Source organism: Apus apus, chromosome 2 (genome assembly GCF_020740795.1).
Source record: "Apus apus isolate bApuApu2 chromosome 2, bApuApu2.pri.cur, whole genome shotgun sequence".
In the NCBI taxonomy this organism is placed as follows: Eukaryota; Metazoa; Chordata; class Aves; order Apodiformes; family Apodidae; genus Apus; species Apus apus.
The window spans coordinates 38,600,997-38,622,092 of record NC_067283.1 but is presented as its reverse complement, the minus strand read 5'-3'; the positions used below and the strand labels follow the sequence as shown (position 1 = coordinate 38,622,092).

General features: G+C 35.7%; 1 protein-coding gene across 4 annotated transcripts in view; it reads left to right on the top strand.

The window, feature by feature from the left end:
- The window catches only part of ZNF385D (zinc finger protein 385D), a 417,913-nt gene that overhangs the window by 336,736 nt on the left and 60,081 nt on the right, over nt 1-21,096 (top strand). For all 4 annotated transcript variants that reach the window (XM_051611827.1, XM_051611830.1, XM_051611829.1 and 1 more), the window contains one exon: nt 14,137-14,299. In XM_051611827.1, the coding sequence (XP_051467787.1) occupies nt 14,137-14,299 (163 nt within the window). The remainder of the gene's footprint in view (nt 1-14,136; nt 14,300-21,096) is intronic.

Here is a 21,096-nt window from a genome sequence, read left to right as displayed (position 1 = left end):
GTTATGGGTTGGACCGTGAGGCCCATTTTGGCTGCGGAGAAGCTTCAGTCTCATAATTCTCGGTTATCACCATAAAGGATAAAACAGGATAATGATCTTATTGTCAGCATTAACTCTTTAATCCTTTTCTGAAATTCTTGTACTGTAAATAACCATGCTTATTAAAGCTGCCAATTTTGTGTGGCAAGGTCATCCTTAATTTCTGTTTGCTTAATGAACAGTAGTGGACTCCATCAGTTTTTCAAGATGTGACTGGTTTAGATGGGGAGGAGAGGGGACTCTACAGTCATGTGGATCAAAGATTCACATAGAAAATAAAATCTTTTGCGGGCTACTGTGTTAATAAGGTAATAAAGAAGGCAGGGGCTCTCTTCTATAAAACATCAGGGGGTTTAGACACATATTCCTGAACCTGCAGAAGTCATAGACTGCTTTTAATTTATTTCATTATACATGACTTACTGAAAATGCATGTTTGCACTCAACTGAATAAATAGTTTGGCTATAGATTCAACCCAACTGCTTGTCCTCCTACCATATTTGGAGTAGTAAACCTTTTGGCTCAGCACGAAAGTTCCCAATTATGTTGCTGGCCAGTTGTCTACCTGAGGAAACCTGTTAGATTTATTGTGTGTAAGCCTGAAAGCACTAGTACTTCTTAAAACTCTCAGCTGGAAGTAAATATCTGCTTTGTATTTGGAATGCAATACAATGTATTTTTTAGAAGATTGAAGGACAAAAATATTGATACTGAAACTGTATCTGTAATGTGAAACTGAGAAGTGCTGAATTAAAGATGAGAACATCAACCCTCAAGCACTGGAAAGAATTAGAAGTTAAATCATGTCTGCATTTGGTAGGACTCTGGGTCAGAAAGCCAGTTGTCCTGAGCTTGGCCTCGTTCTGAGCTTGACCAGCCTTGTCCTACTGCACTGTCACAGAACGCACATGACATTTGTGCATCTTTCCTAAAGGCCTTTGGGACCTTGCTTGGAGATTGTGACTTCTTGAAGTTCACTGTCTTCAGTAGAGCTCTAGAGAGTACCTAAGGTCCTACACTGACCCCTTCTTTGAGGTACAGTCACAGTGCTGTACAGTTCAAAATTCTTAGTACTTGGTAAATGTGGGCATCCTTGTGTGGTGATCATTTATCCACTATATGATTTCATTGGCAAGTAGGTGGCATGCAGGGGCACTTCACCCAGAGCTGGGAGTGGGGAACTCACAAAGGCTCTGAGGATAATGGCACGTACAGGCTTAGGGGCAACATGGTTCCAGCCATTAGGACCACCATGAACTCTGAAAGCCAGGAAAATGCCCTGGGAAATATAATGGCTCTTCTCAGGCAGACTTAGGTGACTCGATTACAATATTTATCATAATCTTGATAGATCAGAGTAATCTACACCAGAAAGCACTTGCTTCTACAAGCAGAATGTTTGCTGTCTGATATTACCCTTCCTTATCCACTGTTTGAACTTGAACGCTTAATGTTCTTTTAAGGTAGGGTCCGTAGTTTTTTGATCTAAGGTTCATTCATGTTAGAATAACTGTCATTATTGAAATGATTTATAGTGTAAAGCACTGTACTTGGAGATAAATCGAGTTATTCTATTTATTTTTATTACATCTTGATTGTATTTTTATTTTGGGATGAACTTGGATGTAATTTGGCTCCATCATCAAAAATAGGAAATTACTTTATAATGGAAAGATAATCACACAGTTTCAGTTGAGACTGAGAGTTTTAAGGGTTATCTGCCTTCTGATATTTTATTGCCTAGATAATATATTTAGTGTTTATTATATATGCTGTGGCTTTATATCTGTCTACAAACTGCTGGACAGATTATTTGCAACCCAGTAAAAAAAGCAGGACAGTGGATTATATCTCTTGGACAAAAATGTGAGATCTTTGTTAGCATTATACTGGATTTCTGCTGGATATTTACATCAAGTGTACTCAACATTGGAAACACTTCCATCTAATACAATACTTCTGGTGAGATGGCAGGTTGCCTATGGCGTGCGTGAAGCCATACACACACCCACACATATGCCTTTCACAAACAGGTTTGCTGTTATATGAAAGAAACAGGAAAATATTCCTATGCAGATCATTCAAATGGTCTGGTTGTCTCCAGGAGTGTTAAGTAGAAACTTGCAAAGAGCAGAGGAACAAACTGAGTCATTTCCATCTGAGTGAAATTGTTCTGGGTGCTCTCAGTTTTAATTTTGTCAATATTTTGTACAGTATATGTATGTATAACATACCAGTAGCAGCTGAGTGTGAGTCATATCACCAACCAAGATGATGTATTTACCTAAACAAATGCTATAGTGAGGGTAGACAACTCGCATATTTCAAGTTAAATGAAACACATTTTTGTGGTGAAAGCATGGCTTTTTTTTTTTGCTCAATTGATGTGTTTCTGTGATACTGTACATTTTCTGTCCGTTTTCTTTTGTTGGCTCAGTGAAAGTCTGTCCATCCATCTTTAAATGCTTTCCACTGGATCCAAGTGGAGCATCACATTTGCTTTCAATCGCCAGTCCAACATCTCTGTTGACTTAAGTGGCACCAGGATTTCACCCACATAATCTGAACTTAACATGCTTGCTTTTTTTTTTTTTTTTTTTTTTTTCTTTCTTTTTTCCTTCAGCAAGGAGATTCTCACAATTCCCAAAGGGCAGTGAAAACACCATGGCTCATTGTTTCTAGATTTTGGTGTATAATGAATTAATAGGATTGAATATTGAAACAGTTGTAAAGCTGCTGCCAAACTGTCATTTCTGTATGAGAAAAGTAATGAAGAATATTAGCTACTCTCAAAAAGTAACTTCCAAATCAGCGTTCAAGATGTTGATCAACAATATGCATGTTAGGAAGGTAACAGAACACATTCAGGATTTGAATAAATGAACTAAATGAAGCTCTTCTTTTAAAACAAGGCTTCTCGAGTAATTTGCTAACTTCCTCTCCTGGGTAATTTCAACACAGATTTCAATGGAGTTTGGGCTATGGAAGCAAATAGCTCATTCTTGAAGATCTTTTGTTGTTTTTAGCACATTGAATTAGCTCATTATTGCTGAATATGTAGTGGAAAATAGCATCTGTTTACACTATCATAATATAAAAATTACCAGTAACAGAAGAAGGAGCAATTTGCAAAAGCTGATCATATTTGTGCACTTGTCTGCAAAAAGTAAATTGTTAATACATACCCAAGGGAAATAGCACTTACTAATTTATGCAATTTAACAGTAGTTTTAAGCATAATATATTAAATAAAATAGTTTTAGGATACCATTTTAAAAGTCATATGGGTATGAACAAAAAAATCATTGCTGTCACATATTGCCACTTCACCTGGACTTAGTGATGGTTGAACTCCAGAAATCATCCTGAAGGTCGTAGTGCTGAAAATCAGTGTCAAACTGTCCATACATCCCAAACATAAAACACTAGCTTAGAAAGCTAATAGGAGCTTTCCTGAGAATTCTGTCTTCATTTAGCTAGAACTTTCAGTAGGATGTCCTCCATCATGTTTGGGGTGCTGCAAAGCATGCTGAGAATTATCACAGCAGTGAGACATTGTAGGTGAAAACTGAGAGCATTTCACAATGTCAGATCATCACTGCAGTTGAAGTTCAGGATTCTTCTTTTTATTTTATTCAAAGAGGACTCAGAAATCTCTGCAACTTTTTACAGTAACCCGTTTTCCAGAGTTAGGGAAAAGGGTAGACATGCTAGCTTTTCCTTAGCCCTGCTCAGTCTCATTTGCATGTCCCATGTGCAGACTTTTTCAGGAGATCCTTTTTACCATGAATTCTGTGTGCAAACCTGCCGTGTCTCTCCCCTGACATTCTCTCTTTCTTCAGAAGTCTAGAGAGGAATGGTTCATTCTGAATTCACATCTTAATACATAACTTTGAAAGGGGCTTCATTCTGTTGTTTAAGAGCAGTATACTTTTTATACATGAACTTGTAGAATGGCAACTGTTTAATGAATTTTAAAGGATTAAAGAAGAGGAATCTTTAATATTTTTCATAATTTGTTGAGGTCTTTTAATAACTCATTGGTACTGATAGTATTATCTCTTCTTGGTTAGTGATGTCATCAAGTGCCCATGGCTAAAATGTAAAAAGGAAGAAAAAGTCTTTAATTTCATGTAAGTGTTGTATGAATTAAGTTAGCATTTCCTCAGGTATTAAGGTCATCCCTGCAAGGTTAAATTAATCTTCTCTTATTGAGCTACAGTTCTTAATCACTTCAAGAGCATTCCAATATTTGATGGACATGAATGGGAAGTTACTGACTTAATTGTTCTACTTTACATATATCAGATCTCTTTAATTCTTAATTCTGAGGTGTGAGAAGTTTGAGCCTTTTTCCTTTTGTTTGTGTTACTGTTATATTTGTTTGAATTACAATTACTATAGATTGAAGGGATTCAGCTCTGAGCAATAACAAAAGGAAGAACAACATAGTAACAATAAAAAGCAGTAAATAAGTATAAGTATTTTAATGAGTATTCTGAATAGGTATGAAGGGATTTGCCTGCTCCAAAGAGTTTGAAGTCTCAGCATTATGTTTCAGTATGTTTGGAAATTTCACTCTTTCAAAAAGCTCTGCATGTAAAACATGAAATTATGTTTTTGGTTTTAAAATCAGAAAGAAATTGTATACCTGTCTAGTTTGACCTTTTTTATATTACACACGATACAATTTCATATAACTGTTCCAGTTTTGAACCTGATAACCTTTCCTGAATAAAGGAGGTGAGAAATATAAAAGCCAGTGTGACCAAACCTGAAATATGGAGCATCTCTTAGGCACTGATCCTATCACACTTCAGCATAAAAAATGTCTTCTTGATTTCATAAAGGCTACTCCTACCCAGTAAGGTTTGTAGAATTACAACTGGTTTATTGTAGCTTCAGTCAGTATTTGAGTTTGGTCAATGGAAGGAAGGAGACAAAGTGTAACTGCGGTGTAAACAGTAAGTAATGTTAGAACAGTCTCATTAGGTTTGGGGTACTGCTTTGTATCCTTAGTCATGGCTTCTTACCTAGAACCTAACAGTATAAAGGAGTGAAACATGCTGACCTGTTGGCTTTGTATTGTAAGATATTTTTTGCCTGTTCATATTGATGATAGTACAACAACCTTGTTATGTTAGTCCATAAACACTGTTTTTCAGTCTGCACAACTTCTAGAGCAACTTAATCTATCCCCATATATGTATTACTTTAATTAAAAATTTTGATTTTATAACTACCTTGCACTGCAAGTAGGTCTATGTGCACTATGCTTATCTAAAGGAGGTTATTCAAAATATAAGGCTCTGATCCTGCAACAGTAGATAAAACTTGTGTGCTGGTAAATCTTGCAGGTATATACAGCATCTTGTGGACTTCACTGAGGCTCTGAATGTGTTTGTGAAGTCACCTCAGAATGATTGAAAGCAAGGCAAAAATAACAAAATTATGTAAAGGAATAAATATTAACTCTATTGTAGGTTGACTGACCTTCAAATTTTCCTGTGCCTCACAAACCTTTGTTCCTTGTGGATATTTTGATTGCTCCTTTCAAAATCTTTTCTTCTTGGCTAATTGTTTAGAAAAAAAATCAGTTTCAATGCACATTTTCTTCCATTGTATGCCTCTACTTTGTATCAGCACCTTGGCATCTATTCCCTATTAATATAAATTCATTATATAAGCCACTTAAAAAAAAAAAAAAAAGTAGGAAATAGCATTTATTAATTTTACTTTGTTTCTTGCTGTCTCTCTTTAATGAAACATATATTTCTTCCCAAAGAAAGAAGTCCTAGAGATAAAGCAACAGTAAGACTTTTTAAGTCAATCACCAGCATAGGACTTTGAATGAGCCAGGAACTAGTAAGTAGGCTGAGAGGTTTTTTATTCCAAGAAAACACATTGCATCTCCATGGATGTTTCTACACTTGGAAGCCTCCTAGAATATGATGAATGAAAGAATCTGTAAACCCCTCTGTCTTAGTCCTAGCCTTAAATGATCAGTCTTTGTGCAGCTGTGAAAACTTTTCACAATGGAAAAGTTCACATGATATTTTATATATGCATACTACCTTCTACAAGAAGGATGGAGATTTAACATGGGAAGCACTTAATCACAGGCAAGTCTTGAAACAGAACTGAATCAGGAAATTTGAGCATTTATGGTTCTTATTTGTGGGCTTTTTAATTTCTTCTTTTGGGTAGGAGATGATCTAAAGGACACAGGAAAAATTTCTATTAAAATAACTATTGATATATAAATTGAAAATCCAAAACTAAAATTTTGTGTAACTGTGTATTTGAATAAAAGAATCAGAAAGTCAAATCAATATTTTTCTGAAGACAAACAGGAAATTGGAAAACTTATGATAAGTATAGTATTTAAAACAGTAATTCCAATAAAAGTACTAAGACCATGTTTAAGAGCACAGTGATAGCATCTCCATGTACATTCTGTGGTGGTTTTGTACATACAGGTTGTATTAACTTGTCATTTCAAATTTAAAGTTCAAATGGCATTGAATTAATTGGAATTAAAATATACACTTTTTCCTGTAAAATTTCTCATAGTGTCTTTGTGTCGAGCTTAATGTTATTCTTCTCTGATGCTTTCCTTTAGTCAAAAAAATCTGAAACTCAGAATTCAATGAGAATTGCTATTATGAATGTAAACAGACAACAGTGGTTTCCTTTGCAACAGAACCCAGGTGAAAACAATGAAACAAGTTATGCTAAACCCACCCACTTTCTTTAGTTATCAGTTCACAAGCTGGATGCTGAGGGAATCAAGTGTTTTATGCTCAATCGTTGTAAAGTTTCTAAATGAGCTGAGGCTCTGGGCAGCTAAGTGTATGTGTACACTCTTGACTTCTATTAGCTGTTGTGAAGTGTGACAAACAAGGTGCAAAAAGGTGCTGGCTACGTATCCACTGCTGGTATCTTTCAGATGACATCAGGAAAGACTGAACTTCTTAAAGCTATTCAGAAAATTACTGTCTTAAAAGCAGTTATTTTAAATCCAGCCACCTCCATTGTACTGTAAACTTTGTGTAGAACCTAAACATTTAATTACATTTAAATTATTAAACTCATTGTTAAGTAAATCACAGCCATATTGTATTATGGTGAACTTACTTTCTTTGTAGTTTCATAGATTGCATGTCAGCTTCCACTTTTCAGATTGCTGTTATTGACATATCTTTCAGAAGTTGTTAGCACAATGAATAAAAGATGTGTAGGTGTGTCTGCTGCTAGTGGAGGCAAACGAGGATACATTTCTACAAAATTATAATGGCATATAAAATTTGCTCAAGTTCCTAGTTCCAATTACATAGGTTCCAAATTCAAAACTGGAAGCATGTATGTTATATTTACTAAGCTGAATAAATACACAGTTTATTTTATTATACGAGTAGCACATAGCAGTGTTTATAGATTAACCTTCTTCTGTTTTATTCTAAAATTAATCTGAGATTAATCACTTGGCTAATCTGAATTTTAAAAATCAAGTGAGTTTAATATTTTTTTTAAACTGACTACAGTAAGATTTACTATAGGAAAAATAAATGATGTTGCCAATTAGCACACTAAAGATGAGATTAAATGTTAATTTCATTGAATATACCAGTTTTCAAAAGAGCTTGTTTCATCTCCCCATCAAAAGAGGTCCCCCAAAAGCAACCATCATTACTATGGAAGTCAGCATGTACCAACTTCTACAGAACAAAACTTGATAACCTTGTTAAAATGAGTTTAAAACTGGCCTACCTTAACAATAAAAAGGTTTAAATAGATGGTAAAGCAAACAGTCTGTTTATTGAATTTCAACATGCAATGAACTTGTTGTTGTGCTGCATAAGGCAATGGTGTCCTTAAAAGAAAAAATGCCAGGTATGGGAAGAGATTGATTATTTAAGCTATCTTCCCTTCAGTACACATACTTTGGTGCTGTGTGTGTCTACTTGGAGTGCAGGGTGAAGTGTGTTATATCTGGGCAGTTTTTTGTACCTTGCTTTCATAGGTAGCCTTCAGTACAAGCAGGTGCATGGTCATAAAGATGCTGTGTTAAAGGACAAGTTATATTAAGTAGGAAATTTTGACCTTCTGGATCTGACCAAGATAAAATCGTTTTTCCTGTCTGTAATTAAAATAGCTGATTTTGCTATAGGATGGATGATTTTACCATAAGAATAGGGTTGATGCCAATCTCTTACAATGTGATGGAGAGTCTTGCCAGGTGCAATCTCTCACCATTATGTAAATGGCTCTGGAAGGAGCCCAAGCACAAGGAGTGGGATGGAGCAGCTTTGTTAATGCAAAGGAGCTAGCGAGTTCAGAAAGCACCCATTTGCTCTGATACTCAAGTCTCAGGATACATTCATGAATTTATTGAATAAGTGCATTATGAAAGTGAAGAGGAAGCTGAAAGTTTTTCTTTTCATGGAAAAAGAAAATTAAATACCTGAGAATTAACATGCTGGGACATTTATTTTACTCTGCCATGATAATGGAGAAATGTGTTCTTTTCTACAGAAGGGTTTTTTCTGGTACCTGTTCTGTTACTCTATATTTGGCTCTAGGGAAAGGGGCAAATTGATCAGGCATAGTTTAGGGGCCAAAAGCCTTATCTCGGAGCATATCTGAAAGAAATCATATTACACACGTCCTTGGCATTTTATACCACAATTACATCTGAGTCCATAATGTAATTAGATCTCTGGCTCTGTATCACAGAATGTGCTGATGATAGAGTGCACAAAAAATTGAAACGACATAATTCAGAAGATAAAGGTAAGCTTAGCAGAAGGAAGAAATGATGACAGGCAACATTTATGTGCACTATAATTGACTGCAGATTGAGTTTGTATGTATCAGGCAGAAATCAAGATACTCTTCTTGTTCCAATATGAACCATGTCATCCTGTTGACATCACCTTTAAAAATTACATTATATATCTTCACTTAATCTCCTATTCTGCAAAGGCTTGCTCAGGTACTTACTTAGCTTTGTCATCTCTTGTAATGCAAGCCCTGCCTTAGGCAGAACAAACTGTTGGTCATCTCAAGGCTTCTTAAACTTTCTGTAAACTTATCTGGTTTACTTACTGGAAAAGTTCCATAGAGATCACTTCAGGTTATGTATATATCACATACCTGGTATGATACAGTCAGCTCACCTGCATACTGCAACCATTTCTGAGCTCAGTGTTGTCATCAGACTGGTCAGTTAGTCTGGACTGGCAACTCCAAAGTCATTAAAAAATAAAAAGGCCTTGATTTTTATCACTTTCTTGTGTTCTTGGAATATCTATACAATTATATTTAAAGTACTTATTGACAGCCAAACTGGAGGAAAATCTTCTGTACTTGGAGATTAAGACAATGCGTAGGCATCTCATAAACAATTTCCCTCTCTTCACCAAAGGGCAGAAGCTCTCTTGGCTTATACAGTTGTGTTTATTCATATCTAGCTGTGCCCAGCTCACTGGCAGTATTGGTTTGAACTGGGAAACTCATTTTTTGTTTTTAAAGCTTTTATTTTGGACGATCCTGACATCACTTACTGATGTATTAGCCAAAATAGTTTCTGTTGTGCTGGGAATGATGGCAGAGCATACGGTAGCTGGTAAAAACACAGATGTTACATGATCTATTGAAATCTCAGATGGACAAAAAGGCTTCCTCAGCAATCTTAGCCATTGTTTGGGGATTTCTGAGGATGCAAACAGACTGCAGCCTTGTTAATTGGCCAGGTAACAGCATGGAGTAGAGCACTCTCCACAATTGACATCTTTCAAAATGTATTTTCAAATGAGAATGACATAATGCAGGATTGTGGGATTAATTTTTGTAAGGAAGAATCAATGGAACATATTCACTACACTTTTATAAAATTACTTTCTGTGAGCTGGCTTTTATTATGAAGGTGGTGTCCAGAAAGACTGACTGAGACATGAAAACAAGACATAAATATATAAGGTAGACCAGAAGAGATATGAAAAGCATAGAAGATGCAGTGCTACTAAGTTGAAAACTGTCTTAGAATAGGAGCAGACCCCTTTTTGTCTCAATGCACAAAATGAAGCACAGTGGTTTTATTGGGCCAATGCCTAAGGAACATAAGTGAGAAGACATGATTCACTGAAGTACATTAGTCAGGCAGACAAGCTGATTTTGAAGACTTCCATGTAGATATGATGACTGTGCTTGTAAAAGAATAGTATCTGGATTGTTTAGAATATTTCATCTTTCTCACATGTATATTACACATTACCATTTCCTTGGTAATATGATGCCTGTATGGTAATTGTGGTGTAATATTGCACTTAAGCGAAGAAAAGACAGCTGAGTTTTGACACTATAGCTGTTATTTCTAACTGCTCACACTTGCATATAGAAATTTTTATTCTTTTATGGTATGTGTATGTCTGTATGTTTATAACATAGATATACAGAATAAATATTCATATAAACTTTTAAAATATTCTAACAATTTGGGAAGGTTATGAAATGTAATTATTAGAAAGTTCCCTAATAATTCAAGATAGATACATGTAACAGGAGGAATTTTTTTTATTTATTTTTTTTTTCAGAAGAAATGCTTAAACTGACTTGTACTGCTTCAATAGGCAGGACTTAATTACAAATAAGCTTGAAAATTTATTCATTATTTAGACATCTTACCATTTCCTTGCAGTAAGTTGTGCAGCTTGTCTACATGTAATTTGCGGAATAAAGCCCTCAAAATTTGGTTAAGAATCCTCGAGTTTTCAAATTCAGATATGAAGTAATAATCTATATTTTACTTTCTTGTTAGACATCTTTTTCAAGAATCGATATAGTTTCTTAAAGTTCACTATAATTTTGCACCAGCAATATTTGACGTATTTCTCACGCTTCATCACTGACTAGGTCATGCATTAGCTGACAGTGACTTGTCTTCATGGTGCTAGGGTTAATTCTGTCTGTCAAACATGGGAACTGTGATGTGAGAAGCAAACTTGGGAACTATGATGAAAGAAGAAGAATTTCTTGTAATGTGTTCTAATGTGTAAAGAGAAACAATTTAATAATAGAGGGGGTTTAGGATAGCTGGTTGAACTCTTGATGTGTTCTAGAGGTAGACCTCTTCTTACCATTCTGAAGTGGTACTGTCCCTTCACTCAGTTAAGCACCATGGTTGGCACCAAAAAGTAGGACTAATTAGTCTTTCACTCTTCTGCTCTCTCTCATTAGTTCTACATGAAAGTTGGGAATAATTGCATTTTATGATCAACCTTAATTTTGTATTTAATCTACCATTTAAGTAATGTGTTTGATAACCTACAAGTAAATGACATTTTCTTTCTCTTACATCTGCAAGAAATGATTCAGCGAGGTACCGTATTTGATGTTCCTGTGCTGAAAAATATATTTATGGATATTTTTCTGTTTCCTCCATCCTACTCTTGCAAGGAAAGATAACGACAGACCTTTTTTTTAGGGTTCCAGTTCAGTTGTAAAAGTTCTGCATAAGCTAATTTGGAGCTAGTTAAATGCTTTGGGGCAATCTGTGTGGTCTCACAAAGAACTACTATTAAAGTGCCAGCTACAGTTATTTTGAAAGAAGCTCACATTATTTCATGTCCCTACAGAGGGTGGAGATTTAAACTTTGAAATAAAAAAAGCATAAAGATCTTTTAAAGTAAAGGCCGGGTAAACCAGCAGCACCCTGTGGGAAGTTAGTAATGGACAACTCTACGTAGCTGCCATTGTACTACTTTGGGCAGTTTCATTCATATATATTTCAGAATACTGAAAGTGTCACCACTGTCTCCATAGGGCCTGATTGTGTAGTTGCTATGCATCCAATATGCTGCTTTAATAGAGGTTTGTGGTGCTGTGTGAATTTGGAGGGAGGAGAACTATAGATGCAGGAGACATAAAGCTGGGGTGCTCTGCCAATGACCTGTGAAGAAAGTTGAGCTGTGTATCAAAATAATAAACATCCATGATTCAGTATTAAGGACCATGTTTTTACTTTCTGTTATTTGAAAAATGACACTATTAGTTAGGGAAAACAAGTGCAGTGAGAATCTGGAGCTGACTGATAATTAAATTTGACTAGAAATTGTAAAAACAGTTGACATGATAGAGACATGAGAATGTGTTGTATAATGTCATTTTTAATGCATCATTGTAAGTTGACACTAGTCTTTCAGTTTAACAATAATGAACATCCCTTGACTGTTCGTATTTGGCTTATAGTATGTCTCAATGTTATGTGTTGGGAAATGTAAAAGGTGCATGATTGTGCTGTTTCTGTTCAAGTTGTTTCTAATTAATAACTTCACTGTCCAGTGTTCTTTCAATAAGGGTACCTAATACAATATTTACATTATTTTAGGTATAGAGAAACTGGCTTTTCAACCAAACTGAATGATGCATCTCAATATACAAAAAGAGTGTATGCGTGTGTATATATCTATGTATGTATACACATACACATACATATTTATATATACATGTTTTATTGGCTTAGACAAGATCCGTCACTTCTTTCCTGTTTACCTTGAGCTTCTTAAATCTCAGGCATCTGGAAGGAATAATGACTTTTCCTAAAAGCCATAAATCTCAAGGTTAATTAATATACACTCTTACTGTGACGTTCACTAGAATTTCCTCTCTACCCCAAATTTAGCGCATTAAATAAAACTAAATAAAGTTCTAATGACCAACAGGTGCTGGGTAATGCAGGATTCTTTACCTTTATGAGTGGCTTAGTGAGTCAAGTGGCTGTGTCATTTTATCCCTTCGATCATTGGAGTTTGTAACCGCTAAATTACATTTGTCTTATTTTCTTCTTCTGCTTCCATAATAGAAAGCATTTACCTTTTTTATATTTTAAGTATCTTCTATTTACTCTTGCCAGAAACAAAACACTGACCTTTGTGAATCCTTGGGCTGACTCAGCAGAGTTGTTTTTCATTTGTTCAGTTCTGTAGTAGCTAATTTTTGACTACTTTTCCAGAGTCTTTATAATTTCTCTTTCAAATAAGAATGGAGTTTCTTTCAATAAAGTTTTCAGTTCAGCAATAAAAACTATAAGGAAATTTTTAGGGTGTCAACTTATTAACTGGATGACTATCTATAACACTTTAAATAAGAGAAGAAATAAACTCTGAATAGTGATAGTAATTCCAGTGGTTTTGCTGTAAGATTTAATCTTACACTTCAAATACTGTTCTTAAAATATATTTGCAGCATAAATTAAATGAAGAAAAGGTGGTATTAACTCTTAGAATAATAACAATACTTTCAGTGTAATACATAAATCTTAATAAAAATGCACATAAAATTCTATTTTAGCTTAATGATACCAAATAGCCAAAATATGTTTGGGACTGTGACAGGATTTGTGTGAGCCTTCTCCTTTGAAAGAATGCTCCTGGCTTTGAATTTCAAGCACTAGCTTTTTGTAGCAGGTAGACAAAAGTTACCCTTTTCTTTTTTTAAAGGAAGCCAGCTCATTGCATGGCTTCCTCACATTCAGTTAAACCTTTGAGGATAGGCTTTGAAGAGAGTATTTTATGTTTTGCTGTCTTTTGTTTGGGCTTTGGTTTTGGTCTGGGGGTTTTTGGTTTCTTTTTACTGTCAGTCTTTGCGGAGAAGTTCCTGATACCACTGTTAAAAGTAAACTGTTCTTTGAAGGGAGCTTTAACAAAATCTCTAGTTTGACATAGAAACTGGAAAAGTGCCCTACTGGGAGGAGAGTGCCTTCCTGCCTGTTGCCTGAGAATTAATTATTTTTTAAGGAGAAAACAAAAATAATAATTATAGAAAAACTAATGGTAGCATGGTAGACTAAACCTTATTTTGGTCTGAAATAACATTCTGTTATACAGTAAGATACTGTATTTATCGAATTGGGGTTGCTTGAGTATTTTTCCCATTGTTTTCCAAGCATCATTCTAAATAGAATTTTCTGTTTGGTCCCTACGCGGATAATGTGAATGGTACCCATTATTGAAAGGTAGTCTGTATTTGTACTAATACAGAGAATGCCAGTTTAGAAATGAGCCTGATTGCATGGTTCATTTTGTTCTCCTTTGTAGAGCCAGGCTGCGGCCCACTACAAAGGCACTAAACATGCCAAGAAGCTCAAAGCACTGGAAGCCATGAAAAATAAGCAGAAATCTGTTACTACCAAGGACAGCGCAAAGACTACCTTCACTTCCATCACTACCAATACCATCAATACCAGCTCTGACAAAACAGGTTAAGCGACAATCTTTGTTGGTTTCGTTTGTTTGCCTTTGGGGTTTGTTTTTGTTTGTTTGGTTTGTTTTGCTTTTATTTTTCTCGTTTAATTCCATGCCTGTTTGGTTATGTGCTTGCCACATTGATTCATGCTCGATCCATCTTTCTGTGTGATATTGATTTCTTTCAGTAGGCTGGTGAGAGTATGATAGTCATGTAACCGCTTTCGCTTAGTGAAAAGAGGCTTCTCATTCTTTTAGGACAGAATGCAATACACATGACCTGATTAATTTTTATTAGCGGCTAAACTATTGCTTATCAACTGATCTAAACCTCTTAGTCTATATGCAGTACGTCTCTATAAATAATTACATATGGCACATTTATTTTAACCACAAAGTGGTAAATTACGCTATTTGTGTCTGGAAGCCTCTTACAAAAGCATTGTTAGTAAAAACCTAATTTTCATAAATTTCAAACATTGCATTATTTTTTTAAAATGGCTATTGCATGGTTTTGAGCTGGAAAATAGCCGCATAACCTCTGTTCCTCACAATCAGGTAAGTGCTGTTGATACCAATTTTTCTGCTTAAATGACTCTTTGAGCTGAAGAAATGTCCTTTGATTTATTGTGTGGGTAAAAGGTACTCCTTTGCAAATAAAATCTCTGTGAGTATTTGGTGAAGTCATCAGGATATGATTAGGTTTGCATTTTAAATGTGTGGCTATTGTACTGGAAATTCCCAAAGGAAGGTCGTAAGGCAACTGAAGGGTAGTCTGGTATCTCACAGGGTGTGACTGCTCTTGTGTATGAAGTGATACAGTTTGTGTGTTTAGTCATAATCAACCCCCCTTCCCCAAACAAGCCAGTAACAGCTACAGCAAAAAAAGCCAAAGCTGTGAAACAACAGAGACCTTTCTAACCAATGATGAAAATTGCTCATTTGGAGCTACTTCTGACTCAGTAAGTTTAGCATTGTAAATGGATGTGCTGTAGCCAATTATAGTGTAACAAAGAAGTACCTTGCAGATGTGTGTAGTACTATTCCTTGAAATACATCTTTGCTTTATTTGTTCTAAACAGATATCTCTGTGTCTGTCTCTGTCTATATATATCTTTATTGCAGCTGTTTATTGTAGACAGTGTATGTTTTATAGAGATTTATATCCTAATTATAATGAGATTGTGTTAAAAAACAATTGTTACATCATTTTTGTGTTTGTTACCGAAGGAAAAAAAAAAAAAAAAGAGAAAATATTCTGAGTACTTTTGTTTCTATAATGAAATAAGTGAAGCATGGGAAAATAGGAACAATGTAAAAAGTTATTTACTAAAATATATGTGTTTCTAAATATACAAATACCTTTAAAAGTTTCTCCTGCTGTTACCTACTCAGAACAGAAAGGGGGATATTGCATGGAAAGAGTGATTTACAAAATATAATGTAGTGATTGGAGATAACTGAAGAAAAAACAGATATTTTTAAGCTTTAAAATTTATTATTGAGAAGATTTTGTCTTATGCTGTGTAAGTCTGAAGGATTTTCCAAGGTGCCTTAAAACCAGTCTGAGTCTTTCCATCAGGCTTTGAATTAGATCCCTGACAAGATATATGAACTGTCTTGTATCCAAGGTCAGTAGTACAAATAAGCTTTTATATTGGCATAAGTAAGGAAATATCTGAAATCTAGTTGCACACAAAAGCAATGGCCTATGAACACATTTCCTCAGTTTTACACATTGTGACTTCCTGGATTAATTTCATAGAATGTGTGTATACCTGTATGTGTGTGTCTGTATATATGTATATATACAGGAAGTATATATATGTATATATATAGGAAGTACTGACCTGAATGGCATTCCAAAGATACATATCAATGTTAATTGGGCAGCACCCAAGTTCTGATGGTTTCACAAAATATTGAGAGCCATATTCAACTGATGGCAAAAGCCCTATTCAAACAGAGGCATTCAGAGGAAGGTGGCAAGTTCTATCCAAATGCAAATGCAGTTATTACAGGTCAGCATTGATGAGACTGGCAGTAGAACAGCATCTTTGGTGTAAACTATCCTTTGTAGAATCAACCATGTACGCATAGCAGGAGGGAAAGAACAGGGAAAAGAATATAAAAAAAGAAAAAGAAAAAAAAAGTAAAAGTTGGGTAGCCAAAAGGATGAAATTTTCTATTAAACATGACAGGTTAAAAATGTCATAGATTTTCTTTCCTTTCCAACCGTTCCGAGTCTTATATTTGCTTGATAGAACTTTTAAGAGCAAAGTGATTTCTGAAAGCCAGAATATACTACGTTGTGTGAGTTTGCACATTTGTAAATGCTTGCTGTAAGAGTAAAATATTCTCATAGTAATACATAGTTCTAAAGCAATAGTTGCAGTAATTAATATAATTCATTAATTAATATTTAATAATTAGAAATAAGTTCTGTTATTAAGTCATTGCACTTGTGATCATTTGGAACAGAAGCTTTTTCTACAGTATTTGAAAGCTCTCTCCTGAAGATGAATGCTTAATCCCAAATACACTGAGGATAGGGTCATGTTCACATCACCTTCAATATATCATATACCAAAGTGCTTAAATGGTGTATTGCACGTCAGTCACAGCACATTGGTCAGGACTTCAGTTCACTGGTTCTGCGTACCCTTAGCAGCTCTAGCAAACAAAATGTTATCAGGAAATCTGCAGTGCTATGCAATGAAGATTATGAAAAGGACCACACAGAATACAAACTGATTCAAGAGCTAAAGTAGCAATTTTTTATATTGCGTATTCTGGAGCTGCTTAGTTGGCGTGGTGCCAGTATGTGTTATTGCAATAAATAATGGAAACTGTGCCATCCACAATGTAAGCAAACTCCTTAAAACCTTTCATAAATTATTCTTGGTGGTAAAAGTATGTGTTAATGAGAAAATGTAAAATATAGCAAATTATTTAACATCCTTCTTTCATCTGTGTTTACCATTTATTATGTGATACCTGTAGTCACTCAGGACAGAAAAGCAGAAAGTGTGACCGTTCTGAAGACAAGCCCACTTCATAGGAGTGTACAAGCCAGATTTCAGTATTTCTTGATTCTCCATTTCAGGGGTGACAATAAAAATTCATATTTCCACCATATATGCATGCAGACATAATCCCTGGCATAGAGTTATTAAATATCCTTGATAGCTTTACAAATAGCTCCTCCTTTCTACCAAGGTATATCTTCCTCATAAAGGTTCTTCATACCTTCACTTTGGCTGTAAGGACAGATAATTTAGGAACACCTTTCAGAATATATTTAGATAGACTGTGTTCTATCATCCTAGCAGTATGTTCTGTTCAGAAAAGGCATTATCCTGCTCTTCGATTTTTTTAATCTAGAGTGAGTGTCCAAGGTCATATAAATGGCAAATTATATCCCTAAATTTATCTAAATTAATCTTTTCTAAAGCTATGGGAAGTTAAAAAGGACTCTACATGACCAGATTGTCACGAATCAGTTCTTGAAGATTTGGGCTATTTATTTATTTATTCAGCAGAGAACTCAGCATGACTTCATTTGTTACAGAAATAGACCTTACCAAGGGGGGGAAAGAATATTATTGGAAGCATCACTATAGCAGTCTTTAATCATAATGTTGCTTGTGAATGTTATACACTATGTCCTAAATCCCATGTACTTGAATGCAATGAAAAGTTCTTAAAAAGAGAGGAAAAAAAAAGTGATTAACAGAAAAAAATGTGTATCTGAGCCAAGGCATGAACAAGATCATCTATTAGTACAGCCTCAGCAGCTAAAAGACCCCCATGCTGTCAGAGGACAAAATAGTGGCGCTTGTCCTAAAGACCTTACAGGCTACACATAAGATGAAAGACAACTTAGGGAGACAGACACTGTAAATGTAATAGGCAGGTGTTTTAAAAGAGCAGTAGCATAAATGTGTTCAAGTGATAAAGGCATTGCAAGAAATGAAAACTCTAAAGGATGGATTAGAAGGAAAAGGAGGAGTGACTTTTTTTTAAATCGGGAAAGTATGTGTGGGTAACAGTAAGGGAGAAAGCCTAACTTCTTTTATTCTTCTTTTACTAGGACATATTGTCACAATCAGGTAGTCAGATACGTGGAGATTCTTTGCAATCCCACCAGGACAATACAAGGATAATACAATATCGACTGCCCAAATAGTCTTTTATTTAAGTACAGATCAGCTGGTAAGAGTTATAACTATATCTTTGTCGTAAGCTTGTAAATGATGTGATAAATAACCCTAAACTACAAAAGAGAAAGATCAGGAAAGGAAATCAAGAGTTAAAGGAAAGTCACCACCCAGAGTTCCAGCCGTGTCCTGTTGGTCTCATTGGTCTCATAGTAGAAGTGGGGGGATGGTCTGATCTTAGCAGGCCAGTTGAGACTGGTTCTTTTCTCCTTTATACAGTTAATTCCTGGTATATGCCCCAGCGTTTACCCAATCACTGTTCCACATGTGCAGTGAAAATCCTTTATCACCTCCTGCATTTCTTTTGTCCAGTTATTTGTACAGACTTTAAGTTTTTTTCTGCCAGGTTGGTGATTTACATGAAAACACTCTCTGAGCCTCTTTATTAATTCAAGGCCTGGTTAGCACTGGATGTCCTTGCTCAGTGCCAGCTGTGGCACCAATTGTGTGCCTCTTTTGTCTGCAACCTCAGCACCTCCCACACCAAACTCTCCTGTAGCATTTGCCTCATCGCAGGGGGTCTTGCTGTTATCCATTGAGTAAAACTGGTCCAGTGGGTTGCTGATACATTTCTTTGTTAGACTCTGCTTATCTCTTGCATGCATTGAGATAAACACCAGACACCCTAAGTGTCTGAATACACTATTTATCTCTTGGATTGTTTGAGACAAGCACCGTGTATCCTGAATGTCTTCTCTGCATGAAAATTTTGGTTGCACTACCTCTTTCCAGTCCTTTTTTTTTTTAACATTTTTTCTAAGAAGTGATAGGATATTTCTGGTTAGCGGATGAAACCATTTCAGTCCAGCTGAGATAACTCTGAAATGGAGAACAGGTGGAGGCAGGAAGGACAAAGATATTGGAAATTATTTGGCAAGTCAGGGTAGACTTTGGAGGAGGAAGAAAGAAAGATAGCATGAAGTTGAGAAGTTCAGGAATATATCTTGTAATCTGGCACCCAGAAAAAACACAGGATCTCAGAATTTTTGAGGTTCCATGAAGAGACCTCAAAAGGGACATCTGCAGATTGACAAGGTTCCCCCTACATGTCAGAGCAGAGTCAGCCAGAGCAGGATGCTCAGTATCTTTTTCAGTTGAGTTCTGAATATCTTTACAACCTTTTGCTGGGCAACCCATTCTAGTATTTAAACACCCTCAGAGTAAAGAAGAGTAAAGAAGTTTTTGAAGTCCAATCTCCTTGTAATTCAGTTTGTGCCTGTTTTGTCATGTCCTATCACTGGGCACCACTGAAGAAGCGCTGGCTTGTTCTTTTTTACTCCCCACATCTGACTCCATCAGGTATTTATACGCACTGCTGGCTTATGTTTTGAGTGGTATCCACCAGGTTCCCAGGTCCTTCTCTACAAAGCTGCTTTCCAGGCAGTCAGCAAACAGCCCAGACTAATGTTTTAGGGTAATTGCTTCCCAGTGTGGGACTTTTTCATTTCTCTTCTTTGAACTTCATGGGACTCTTATTGTCCCATTTCTCCAGCCTGTCCAGATCCCTCTGAATGGCAGCACGCCTATCTGGTGTACCAGGCACTCCTCCCAGTTTTATCATCAGCAAACTTGCTGAGGATGCACTCTGTCCCATTGTCCAGGTCATTCATGGAGACTTTAAACAATATTGGAACCAATATCAATTCCTGGAAGACTCCACTAGTGACTGCCCTCTTACTTTGAGTTGGTGACCAGGACCCTTTTTGAGCCTGCAGTTTGTTCTTTCAGCATGTTTTCTGTTACTCTTTTTGTAAAATTTAGAACTAAGAAACTGAAAGGAAAAAAAAAACAAAAGTAAGCTCAAAGAAAAGAACTGAAATGGAAATGAGTAAGGCTTATACAAATATAAAAATCTGACTAATAGGTTTGCACTAGTTTCTCATCAGGCGAAACACATTGAATTTATGTCACGTACATTACTGTCACAAAACGTATTTTACATGCAATTAAAATTGCAAAAAGATCATTGATGGGACCTGATCTAAGTGTAAAGCTCTTTTTCTTGCTCTTTAAATTGTTTCTTTATGTATTTCTGTCACAAATTTGGAGATTTTATTTACAGAGCTGTTTTATTCTTTTAAGTGTCCGTCATGCCCAGTTATATTTATATTGTGTTTTCTGTTTATTTCCTAATAATTCCACAGTGTGTTTTGTCACCCTTGCAATACTTAACTTTGCTTCTGTGGGATGAATCAACAGTCTACAGACACTGGGAGTAAAAGCTAATGCAAATCTGTTGCCTTGACATCAATTTACACTGGAGCTGAAGTTGGTGTGTTTGTATGCAGGGAGTGGTGATAACATGTCACACAGTAAGCAGGGTGTCTTACAACATTACTGAGATGGAGAGCTCTGCTTCAAATGCAAGGCATGTTTTAAAATAATTAAATCTACTGAATGGCTTAGACTGTTCATCTGTACTTTTGATTTTATTGAATATATGAAGGAGAGAAGGGCAGAGGTTATTAAACATAATATTCATTGAGAGCCTAGGTGGAATATCTTTAACCAGCTATAGACATACATATTGATGCTAATTGCACTGGCTTCTCCTTAGTGTGAGAGGAAATCATGGCAATGAACTCTAGAGCAA